General features: G+C 43.4%; 1 protein-coding gene across 1 annotated transcript in view; it reads left to right on the top strand.

Annotated features, from left to right (window-relative positions):
* The window catches only part of THSD7B (thrombospondin type 1 domain containing 7B), a 755,959-nt gene that overhangs the window by 392,787 nt on the left and 350,931 nt on the right, over nucleotides 1-12,241 (top strand). Inside the window, exon 11 of the mRNA XM_036320836.1 lies at nucleotides 1,278-1,381. Coding sequence (XP_036176729.1) covers nucleotides 1,278-1,381 — 104 coding nt within the window. The remainder of the gene's footprint in view (nucleotides 1-1,277; nucleotides 1,382-12,241) is intronic.

The raw sequence follows: 12,241 nt of genomic DNA, 5'->3' as shown, positions 1-12,241 counted from the left end.
TCACTTTTATATGTTAACATACTGGGCTTGATTTTGCAGGATGGTCTGTAGCGCCCCCCTTAAGACCATCTCTGCCTCACTTCCAATTGTCCCAGAGACCCACTTAATCTAAAATAAAGTGGGAGGAGCTTATGGTTACTGATATTAATGGCTGCCTGTGTTAGGTGATCTTCATATACTAAATCAAGCTATGTTCACATAACTAAGAGAGACGTTAAAGTGACTTTTCCTGAGCAAAGAAAGTCTTCCTTCGCTAAGGCTTTTTTTATTGTGGTAAAAAACACATAATGTTTACTATCTTAACCATTTTTAAATGTACATTATAGTAGTGTTAATTTTATGCAATTGTTTTGCAAGAAATCTCTAGAACATTTTCATCTTGCAAGGCTGGGCAATGATATTTTACTCCCTGTTTTTATTTTACTCTTTCAATTAACATCTCTTGTTGGTGGTATTGGCTGATATGGGAAAAGTGTAAAAATGTACTAAGCAAAGGAGCAGAAGCTGTGGTTTCGCTTAAGGTTTGGGTTTTATGGCACATTCTGAAGAGACAGGCTTACGGACACAAGGCACAGTCGGTCATGTGGGTCATGAAAATAGAAAGTTTTGTTGATCTGAGGAAAGAAAAACAGGGAAAAGCCAGACAGTGTCCTTAGAGACTATTTCCTCACAGGAATAGAAATATTGGTAATTCATCAAAAGCAGATCAATTCCTCTTCCTTGGAATGAACTATCACATAAATAGGCACAGGTGCCTCCCCAACCTCCCTTTTACTCTACAACCTATTGAGTTGTTTGAGTTACTTCAAAGTCCTAGGAAACACATTTCTAAAATATTGAACTAGAAGAGCAAGTGAAAAGGTGTGCGCGTGGCACTTTCAGCTGTTCGAAACCTGATTCTCTAATGCTCTAATGGGACATAAGAACTATCTTTCTCTCTTTTTTCTAACAATTGTAAGTTCATAAAGTGTTTAGCACTCTAGACTTGATCTGTGCTTCTAATGCTTTTATGGCCGCTTTGCTATATGAACTAAGGTTTATGTGCAAAATGTCCACATTTTAAAAAATGGAATCAAGGCATTAACCGTGAACCTGAGGCAGAGTGGGTTATTATCTCAAATGCATGCCAGGGCTCCGTTTTATGGCATTGGGTTCAAATCCATTTTTATTGAATTACTATCTATATGCTTTTGGATTTCCCACTTATCCATTTCAAGTATTTCCTTTGTGTGTTTGTCATGGTGAAATTTCTAGTTCCCTGTTCTTTGTAATCACAGGTGGAAGCCACAGAAATGGAGCCCCTGTATCTTAGTGCCGGAGTCTGTCAGGCAGGGAATAATGAGCACCAGCGAAGCCTGTGGGAAAGGGGTGCAAACAAGAGGTAAGAGGATTTTCAAACAGGTTTGCTATTGGAATGTGACTTACAATCATGTTACTGTTATATACTGTTGACTATGCTTACTGGTATATTGGAGTAAGTTGTGGTATTATTAGATTGCCTTATTTGTAAGTGTTTGAGTTTAAGTTGGGTATCAGTTAATGCTGATATTATACTATATTTTAACTATAACCAGCTAGTGCATCTAAGGTCTAATGCAATGTAAGCAAATATCTATTCTAAGTCATCAACATACCCCAATGCTGATCTTCCAAATGCATGTTGGATATTAGCCAAGGAATGAAGGATATGTCAAGATTAGACTCAATAATATGCATTGTATTTCTTAGGTGCTAATTAAATATTTGTTGAATGAATGAAAGGATAACTGAATTAATTGATTAATCTTAATAATCATGACTTAAACAATATATATATATATATGTTTATAATTACATAGAAAGGAACTATTGAATTCTAGAAGACATTATGAATAGGTTTCTGGATCTGAGTAAAATGCCTGGAAGGGTGGCATATTGAAATCTATGAAAAACACTGAGCGAGTCATCAGACTGCTCTCTTTTCTGTTTCATGTATAAGCAGGTGCTAGTAATACGAGGTTTGATAAGAAGTGCTTTAATCTTAAAATCTGAACACTGTTGCTCAAGGGATGTGTCTAGCAAAATCAGAACTTGTGGGACCAACTGCATTACACTAGTTTCATTTATCTTCTAAAAGGCAATTTTTAGAATTTAGTTTCTCTTCCTATTTCATGGATAATTGTATTAGTCAGGATCAGTCATCCCAGCCAGCACAGGAAATATATTCAGAGTCAGGAAGAGCCCCGCACGGCCAGGTAGCAGTCTGAAATTCCAGCTCAGTGGAATCATTGTTGTATTTTCCTAGTGGAAGCCTTCCTCTCTTTGGAATTAATACCTACAGGCCAGCAGAGCTTAGGATTCTGGGGACAGGACGCAAAATTTTCACTAGTGGGTCACAAGGGGTAAGAGTGAGTTTTGTGTGTTGCAACATAGCATTGAGTCAGCTTGCCCAACTCCTGGTGACTCTATATGTCCACAATGTCCTGTCCTCAACAGCCCTGCTCAGCTCCTGTAAATTCATGCTAATGGCTTTTTTAATGGAGTCTGTTTTCTTATATTTGGTCTTCCTTGTTTCCTGCTGCCTTCTGTTTTCCCAGTATTATTGTCTTTCCAAAGAACCCGGCATTCTTGTGATGTGCCTGGCATATGACAGCTTCTGTTTTGTCATATTTTTTTTTGCCTCCAGCAATGTTTCAGGCTTAGTTTGCTCTAGGACCCGCTTGTTTATCTTTCTGGCAGTCCAGGGTATCTATAGAGCCCTCTTGCAATACCGTATTTCAAATGATTTTTTTTTCTGTCAGCCTTCTTCACCATCTAACTTTTGCATCTGTACAAAATAATTTGGAATACGAGGATGTGGATGATCTTCGTTTTGGTCTCTAATGACACATCTTTTCTGAAATGATTTTTCCTAATTCTTCTATTGCTGTCCTTTGATAGCTGTTGGAGAAACAATATTATTGGATGTCAAATCAGAGCATGTATAGCCTCCTGTCAAACCTTGTCCCAGCTCTGCAAGGATTGCCACCTAACTGGTGCCATAACTGAGCCTTTCCACTATTCTATCAATCCAGTTGCTTCAGGACAGTATATATCATGATACAACCAGTGAATTCCATGATCATGGGCCCTTTGCCACATTTAATTTGGTCAGAAGCAATGCTGTTTGGAATACCATGAGTATGGATAAGTCATTCTGTAAGTCCACAGATGGTAGTTTTAGCAGAAGCATTGTATGCAGGGAAGGCAAATTCATATTCAGAATAAGTATCTATTCCAGTAAGAACAAAACACTCCCCCTTCTATGACGGAAGTGGTCCAAAGTGATCAACCTGCCACTATGTTAGCTGGCTGATCACTCTGGGGAATGGTGCCATAGTGGGAATCGGTGTTGGTCCCTACTGCTGGCAAATTGCATGATCAGTGGTGAACATAGCCAGTTAGGCCTTGTTGAATGAAGTTCATGTTGCTGACCTCATATATAGGGTGTCCCAAAATTCTCGCAAGATTTGAATTTTGCTTGAGCATTAACAACAACAAAAAAAATAAAAGCCTAATTTTACTTGGTTTATTGAATCAGATTCTAACATCTATTGCCCTTTGATTTCAATCCCTTCAATTTGATAAGCACTACTAAGTATCAATTATGGCCCAGGAGCAGGGACAATGAAGACCAATGAAGACCACAGCTTTGCGTATGTGCCAGCAAAGCTGTGGAGGCCATTTACCTGATGTGCTATTCTGTATATAACCCTATACTGTATACTTTATGAATCAATAAAAAAATTACAATTTTTAATTACAAACCTGTGTTTTCTATCAAAATTACTTCTTGCGTGAATTTTGGGACACTCTATATAACCTACATTTCCATCATTATGACTACTTTGTTCATGAGCCCATTGGGTGATGACAGGTCTAGCTGGGGAAGGAGGCTCTCTGGTATCCACAGAATGTGTAGTCACCCTTCAGTGAGCACTTATGTGGGCTATAAATATGTGCCCACACAGAAAAGTCTACCTGCATTTCTCTTCCCAAATTCCCTTGCCACCAATTTTCTAATCATATTCCTGTCAGACCCTGACCCTGCAGCAGATCCATTGGCCACAGACTGTAGATGTCTATATACACCACACATCTGGCTGTTTCTCCTTCCGGGCAAAGTGAACAACCAGGTGCACTACTTTAAGTTCTATCCACTGGGAAGATTTCCCTTCACCTTTGTCTTTTAAGGATGTCTCCGAGAGGGGCTCTTGTGCTACAGCTGTTCATTTTGGGGTTGTACCTACATGTCACGCAGAACCATCTCTAAATCAGACCTAAATCTTTTCTTCTACCAGCTGATCAGAGGGAACTCCCCATGAGGCCTTCTGTGCAGCCTGGGAGAGAGAAGGTAGTGCAGCAGGAGTGGTTACCCTGGTCATTTGCCCACTTCTTCATGCAACTGACTTGTGCCTTCAGGGCCTGCTTTGGCCCAGTCAGCCATTTGATGACGGAGTACTGCTGTCCACCCTACCTTATGGTGTGGTGGGCCAGATAACACCCAATTCATGATGTAAAGCTCAGGTTGCATGATAACTTGGCCCAAGGTTAAGCTTTCAGTCTCTACAGTCACAGGCCAAAAGCTGTTTCTGCAAAAAACAGTAGTTATTTGTAGCTGATGGCAGGGCTTTTCTCTAAAATCCAAAGGACCTGCACTGCGATTCACCTACAGCAGCCTGTCGGAGCCTCCAAGAGCGTCCCCATCTGCCCCTAATCCTTCAGTGGTGTGAGAGCTGCTGGATCATGTGGCCCAAGTGGCAGGGCGGCATGCGCCGTGGCCTCAACTTGTTTTGGAGCCTTTTCTTACTCTGGGTGCCACTCCAAACTAGCAGTTTTTCTAGCTACTTCGTAAAAGGGCTGGAATAACACACACAAATGAAGAGTATGTTGTCTCCAAAATCCAAAGAGGCCTATTTGGATTGTAGGAGGGCAAGACACAACAATTTACCTGCCACTTTAGAAGGGGTATCTCAACATGCTCCATGCCACTGAGCCTCTAGAAATTTCACTGAGGTAGAAAGCCCCTGGATTTTTTCAAATGTTTTCTTCCCCCACTGACTTAGCAAAATGTCTACATTAGTTGATACTTTTTTCTTGCTAGGTCTAGTCAGCATAATGTCACTAATGTAATGGCCAAGTGTGATATCTTATTGAGGGAAAAGACTGGTCAAGGTGACCACAAACTAAATTCTAAAATATGGCTGGAGAGTTACTATGTCCCTGAGAGAGGACAGTGAATGTGTATTGTTGGACTTGCCAGCTAAAAGCAACCTGCTTCTAGTGGTCTTTACTACCTTCAAATACAGCAATATTTGGGGCTATGGCTTCAACATGACTTTGGGGAGGAACACAATTCAGTCCATAATAGTTACACTTTGCAAATGATGCCCCATCTGACCATTTACAGATCAGCAAGGTTGTTAGATACAGGATGGTGATGAGGCTATATAGACAGTGACTCTGTGTAAATTATAGGAAAGACAACTTCCAAAAAACAATTTACTTCCATATGTCAGAAAATAGTAATAATATGATCTTCCTGTTACAAGGCCTTTACCTACCTTTAGCTAGATCAGCACTATCTACATGAATGTGTTTTTTAAAACGGCACCTTTGTGCAGTACACACTCAACTCTTTATCGTTACCTGAACTTGACACCCTTTACCACTGGAGTGTCAGAATGGTTGGTTTTCATTACAAAACCATTAGTAAATTCCTCAGAGACATTGCCCCTAAATTATGTAGAATCTTATCACATAAATGGCAAATTATTTCATCTGTCTTAGAAGAATTCTACGTTGGATTTCAATTTAAATGCATTCTGGCTGCAATCCTGATAGTCCTTTAAGCAAGTAAACTACTTGAGTTTTCCCCAAAATATACCCCAACATTAGAGAATTCCTAGTGTGTAGCTGTAGAGAAATTTGCACTTCTAAAGTAGTGAGATGAGTCTTCAATTTTAAAATATTGAAGCAAAACCATTTCTACTATGATCTGTTCTCTACAATTACTTCTAAACCAGCAAGGAAAACAGACAGTAACACAGTTACTCTCCATGAGATTTCCTTTTTAAAATTTCTGTAGAGACCAAGAAGCACACACAGTAAGCTCACCTTCAAGTACATTAGGAGCCATCTGCAACTTCAGTCAGAACACATCATGTAGAATGTGAATGGAGATATGGAAAAGTACTTCACGGAACAGTATTGTACCCATATGTTGGCAAGGAGGAAGGTGTGGGGGCTGAAGGGAAACAAAGCGATTTGGACTGGTCACCCCCATAAAGGCATCGTGTACTGCAAAAGGAACTATGCAAGGGTGTGTGTGTGTGTGTGTGTGTGTGTGTGTGTGTGTGTGTGTGTTGGGAGTGGGAGAAAAAACAGGGAGCCTTTGAAAGTCTGAAGATCAGTTTCTCACCTTTCACCATGCGTAGTTAGGTTCCTACCTCTTCCTGTTTGTGTAAGAACTGCGAGGTTTATTCTCTGGGGTTATGAAACCAGAGCTATTGTGCACTTTGGACAACAGGCAGAGGGCGTGGAAATGAGGGACTGGACACAAAGCAGGAGGACCCAAGGAAAGTCTGCATAAGGAATTAGGAGACCCTCAGTGTCCTTGTTCCACATGCTTTAACATGCTGGCCTGCTGGTTTTTATACTTCTTCGTCCAATGGTTGGCAAACCGCGGCTCGCGAGCCACATGCAGCTCTTTGGCCCCTTGAGTGTGGCTCTTCCACAAAATACCATGTGCGGGCGCACACGTACAGTGTGATTGCAACTTCGTGGCTCATGTGCAGAAGTCAGTTTTCGGCCTGGGAGAGTCTATTTTGAAGAAGTGGCGTTAGAAGAAGTGGGGGGTGTTGGTGGGTCGGACGACAGGAGATGCGGCGCAGGCCGGGGGAGGCGCCAAATATCAACAGTACTTAAACGATATAGGTAGGTTAATAACAATGTACCTACCTATATAGTTTAAGTTTAAAAAATTTGGCTCTCAAAAGAAATTTCAATCGTTGTACTGTTGATATTTGGCTCTGTTGACTAATGAGTTTGCCGACCACTGTCTTCGTCTCATGGAAGCCCTATCAATCTGGAAACACTCTAAAATAAATTTCTCTTTCAAGATGTCTTGAATCATAGAAGGGGCATGAATTCATATCATAATGCTTGGAAAGGCCAGCTTGGGGTTTCAAATGCTCACAAGAGCTTTTTCTCCCCTCTTCATTCAGCGTTAAGTTTTAGACACGCGAGTGGAATTGCCAAGACATTTTGTTTGGCAAATTTATCCCTCCTTCACCCTTTAATCGAGGGCAAGCATTTGTTCATCATTTCTGGTATGGGGACTTTTATGAGATTTTCTGTAATAGGATTTAAAGCCATGGGAGTGGAAGCTTTGGTCTCCAAAACTTGATAGAAACCCTCAGGAAAAAATTTGTCTTTCTTGCTTACCTTGCATCCCAATCTTTAAATTTGTGCTTTATGTGTTTCTTTCTTTTGGGCCAGCCCATCAATACATTTAGAGGTCACATATTTTAGTGTGTTTTTTTTCTTCATTATAAAGGTCTTTTATGATTTCTGTGCCATTATACTGCCAAAAATAGATGTAGTCCTTGTTTTACCTCATTGTGTTTATATTGCTGACCTGATTAATGGATTTACAATAAGAATACATTTATGCAATATAATTTTAATCAAAGAAGAAGGGAAAGAAACAGAAGGGCAGGTAGGATTATAGCAGTTGCTAAATGTCTATACCTTCTCCATGGAGATGGGCATTTTAAGGCCCACTGTCCTCGCCATCCCGTTATTCAGTGACAGAGGTATATTTCTGTCCAGCTTCTTGCTGAATCTAAATAAAGAAGGATGGTAGCTCAGCTTTTATGGAAAATGAAAGCATAATAGGAAGAAACTTAAATATTCTAACATACTTCGCTGAAACTGCCCTTAACAGTGTAAAACATTAATTCTAAAAAGGAAGAAAAAGTAAAGATGCTGACATTCCTAGAAGGGAGTGAATTTGTCTATGAAGTGATGTGGTCTGATTCTTGTTTTGCTGTTCACAGTCACCATTTGAACACTGGCTTAATGGACTTGCCAGTATTTTTCTTTTGGATATTATATTCTCATTCATTAGTTTATAAGTGTACACTATCATAGCATAGAGACAACAATATAATGGAAGCAGAGTAGGTATTAGATATCAAAGTTGTCCTGAGATATTCTTGACTTCTATGAAGTACCTGAATTCTTTTTGGTTCATTTTCACTGAACACTGTTTATGTGGACCAAAGGAGGCAGATCTCTTATCTCTGTCAAATCATTGTGTTCTTCTTTAATTGTTTTTTGTCACCAGGAAAGGCATAGTCTTCTTACATAATAGTTTTGATGGAATCTGTTCATTTTCTTTGCAGTGAAAGAATCTCTTTGAATGAAGGTGTTTTTCCAGGAAAAAAAAATAGGCAAAGTGATCTACTTTCAAAATAAGTCCTGGGTTACTTTTATTTTTTGAAAGGGAGGGGGTAAGAATTTGGTAGGCAGGAGTAATGTCAGGGGAATGGCAGTGTGAGAGATCCCCTTGGTCTCTCCCCTTGAAGTTTCAACAATTTGAACAGATATAACTCAACAAGGGATTCCCTGCTCAATGCACAAACACTTCTGAGATCTGTGCATTGAGACATCTGAAGCTAGGCAGGTGGGAGTGAACCGGGAGGTGAGAGGGGGAAATGCTGAGACAAGCCACAAAGGCAGCCCTGCAGGTAGGAGCTCATGACAAGGCTCAGCCCCAGGAGGGGATGAATCAGATTGTGGCTAGCACTCCCTTCAGCAGGAGGAGCAATGCTATTCAGTGGGCATCCCTGCAGTAGTGGGGAGTACCAGCTGCGGCTGAGCACCGAGACCTGGGCAAGGACACAGCACAATGGAGCGGCCGCAGCTGCTGGGTGGCCAACATTACAGACGGAGAAACACAGTCACCCCATAACCTCCCAGAGCTCGCCTCCCTTTGCCCTTGGTGTCAGGTTGTGGAACACACTACCCGCAAACCCAAGAACTGGCACTACGGATTCAGTTTCCCCCTGAGCAGAGAGTGCACTTGTGATTGGTCCTGTGGTCTGGGTACAGAGGGATACCTGGAATGTCCCTGGTTGCCATTACCAGGAGTGCAAAACAACAAAGAAGCCAGCTGGGTTTCCCCACCCCACCCCCATGCACCACTGCTGCACTGACAGCAGAATCCCGCTGCAGGGACAGCACTGGGATTCCATGGATTTGGAGCCCAGTCACTCACCACATTCCCCTGAGGGGTTGGTCTCCTGGGACCAGGGCCATCTGATTACACAGGCAGTGCCTGCCTTCTCAGGGAGCACAGGCCATTTTCCACCACCTGGCATTGGTCTGAAAAGTCAGAGAACTGCAAGAGAACAAAAATAATCCTATCTAATAAAAGACAAACATGGTAATTAGCGTACGACCGCTACCCTTCCCATTGGCTAATCAGGGCGATATGCAAATTAACTGCCAGCCAATATGGCGGCCACTTGAAACTAACATGAGGCTTGCTTGCTTCAGTAACGGAGGAAACCAACATTCCCCGCCTGCCTTGCAGGCCTCTGAGCCTGCAGTTTAAGAAACATTGTAACAAATATAGAAGCTAAACAAAACCCCAGAAACCAGCTTTCAGCCGGCTGGGATCTCAGAGCTGGAGTTGATACAGAGTTTCGATTATAGAACTGAAACAAACCAGATACCTTCTTTCGGCAGCAGAAGCCTCAGAGCTGGAGCCAGAGCTAAAGCTGGCCCAGAAAAACAAAACAAAAACAAAAACAAAAAAAGGAGCAGTTGGGAGCTTCAGTCCCAGCCTGAAAACAGCCCTCAGCCCCTCACCCAGACTGGCCAGGCACCCCAGTGGGGACCCCCACCCTGAAGGGTGTGTGACCAGCTGCAAACAGCCATCATCCCCTCATCCAGGCTGGCCAGGCACCCCAGTGGGGACCCCCACCCTGATCCAGGACACCCTTCAGGGCAAACCAGCCAGCCCCACCCATGCACCAGGCCTCTATCCTATATAGTAAAAGGGTAATATGCCGCCCAGCACCGGGATCAGTGTGACAGGGGACAGCGCCCAAACCCCCTGATCACCCTGTGGCTCTGTGTGTGACAGGGGGTGGGGCCACAACCTCCATATCGGCCCTGCTCTGTTCGTGACAGGGGAAGGCACCCCAACCCCCTGATCGGCCTTGCTCTGTGCCTGATAGGGGGAGCTCCCCAACCCCCTGCGGCTCTGTGTGTGACAGGGTGTGGTGCCCCAACCCCCCCACCCCACGGGCCCTGCTCTGTGTGACGGGGTAGAGCCATAACCTCCCCAACGGCCCTGCCCTGAGTGTGACAGTGGCGGCGCCCCAACCCCCTGATCCGCCCTGCTCTCTGTGTGACAGGGGGTGGTGCCCCAACTCCCCTATCAGCCCTATTCTGTGAGTGACATGGGGGAGCTCCCCAACCCCCTGATCGGCCCTGCTCTGTGCGTGACAGGGTACGGAGCCCCAACCCCCCTGATGGGCCCTGCTCTGTGCGTGACAGGGTGTGGCACCGCAACCTCCCCATCAACCCTGCCTTGAGTGTGACAGGGGGCGGTGCCCCAACACCCCCAATTGGCCCTACCCTGAGCATGACTGAGGGTGGCATCGCAACCTCCCAATCCGCCCTGCTCTGTGCATGACAGGGGGCGGCGCCCCAACTCCCCAATCGGCCCTGCTCTGAGCCCGAACAGGGGCTGCACCTAGGGATTAGGCCTGCCCTCTGCCACCCGGGAGCAGGCCTAAGCCAGCAGGTCGTTATCTCCCGAGGGGTCCCAGACTGCAAGAGGGCACAGGCCTGGTTGAGGGACACCCCCACCCCAACCCCCCTGCCGAGTGCACAAATTTTTGTGCACCGGGCCTCTAGTAAATAAATAAATAAATAAACAAACAAACAAACAAACAAACACACAAACAAATTGTGAATCAGCGCTACCTACTGGGAAATAATGAATTGACTTAGTATTTGTATTAATCTACTAGAGAAATGCCACTCATACATAGATGCCTAGACAGAGAAGAAATTCACCAAATACCATGAATCACTAAGGCAACAAGGCAGCTCAGAAAGAAAATAAAACATCTTAAAAAAAATGAACTTAAAGACACAGAAATATATGACTTAAATGACTGATAGCAAAGATTGCATCTTAGTGTCAGAGAATAATGATTCTGGGAGGTGTCTTTCGTTTCCTTGGCATGTCCTAGGGTAGAATTAACTTGGTGGCTTTCATGGTTGCTGCAGATTAAATATGAACCCTTTAAAAATTTTGGAAATAAAAATACATATTAAAGGAGGTGGATGACCTAAGGCATGATGCTTTAGTAACACAATGTTGACTAAGTACAGATCCAGACATGGCATCTTGCACCGGCCTCTCCATTTTTCACTTAATAAGCTCTAATGCAAAATGCAAAGTAACTCTTCAGCCCACTCCCACCTCAGTCACATCCCCAGCTGATACTTCCCTGATGAAATCCTGTTGAGGGCGAGGGTGGGTAGGGAGGAATGTTTTCATTTGAGGAATGCAGTTATTTGCTGAACTAGGAGCAATATATTTCTCTTCTGACTGCCCGGCTTTCAGTTACAGAACTAGCTTCCCTTCAGGAATGTTAGCATGAATTTTAAAGTCTACTGCAAACTGTATAAAGGCAACAGGATTACATTTCTGTTGTCCAGGGCCAGAACTTAGTCTCTTCAAATCATGTGAATCTCTTGGCTTCCCTTTGCCTTCAGGTTACTAAGGCCGAGGTATGCATTTCCGTGTGGCCCAAGAGCCATTTTAGGATTGTATTGGAAGGAAGAAATGTTTTTACATTTTTTAAAAAATATATTTTTATTTATTTCAGAGAGGAAAGGAGAGGGAGAGCAAGATAGAAACATCAATGATGAGAGAGAATCATTGATCGGCTGTTTCCTGCACACCCCCTACTGGGGATCGAGCCCGCAACCCGGGCATGTGGCCTTGACTGGAATCGAACCTAGGACCCTTCAGTCTGCAGGCCGACTCTCTGTCCACTGAGCTAGGGCTGTTCTTACATTTTTATTTTCATTTCTACAGAAAACAGAAACGGCAATACTCTTTTAAATAGCAGCAAGAGGAGGAGGAGCCCCACTTGCTCTAGAGCAGCGGTTCTCAACCTGTGGGTCGCGA

Source organism: Myotis myotis, unplaced genomic scaffold (genome assembly GCF_014108235.1).
Source record: "Myotis myotis isolate mMyoMyo1 unplaced genomic scaffold, mMyoMyo1.p scaffold_m19_p_8, whole genome shotgun sequence".
Classification (NCBI taxonomy): Eukaryota; Metazoa; Chordata; class Mammalia; order Chiroptera; family Vespertilionidae; genus Myotis; species Myotis myotis.
This window is presented reverse-complemented; position numbering and strand designations above follow the sequence as displayed.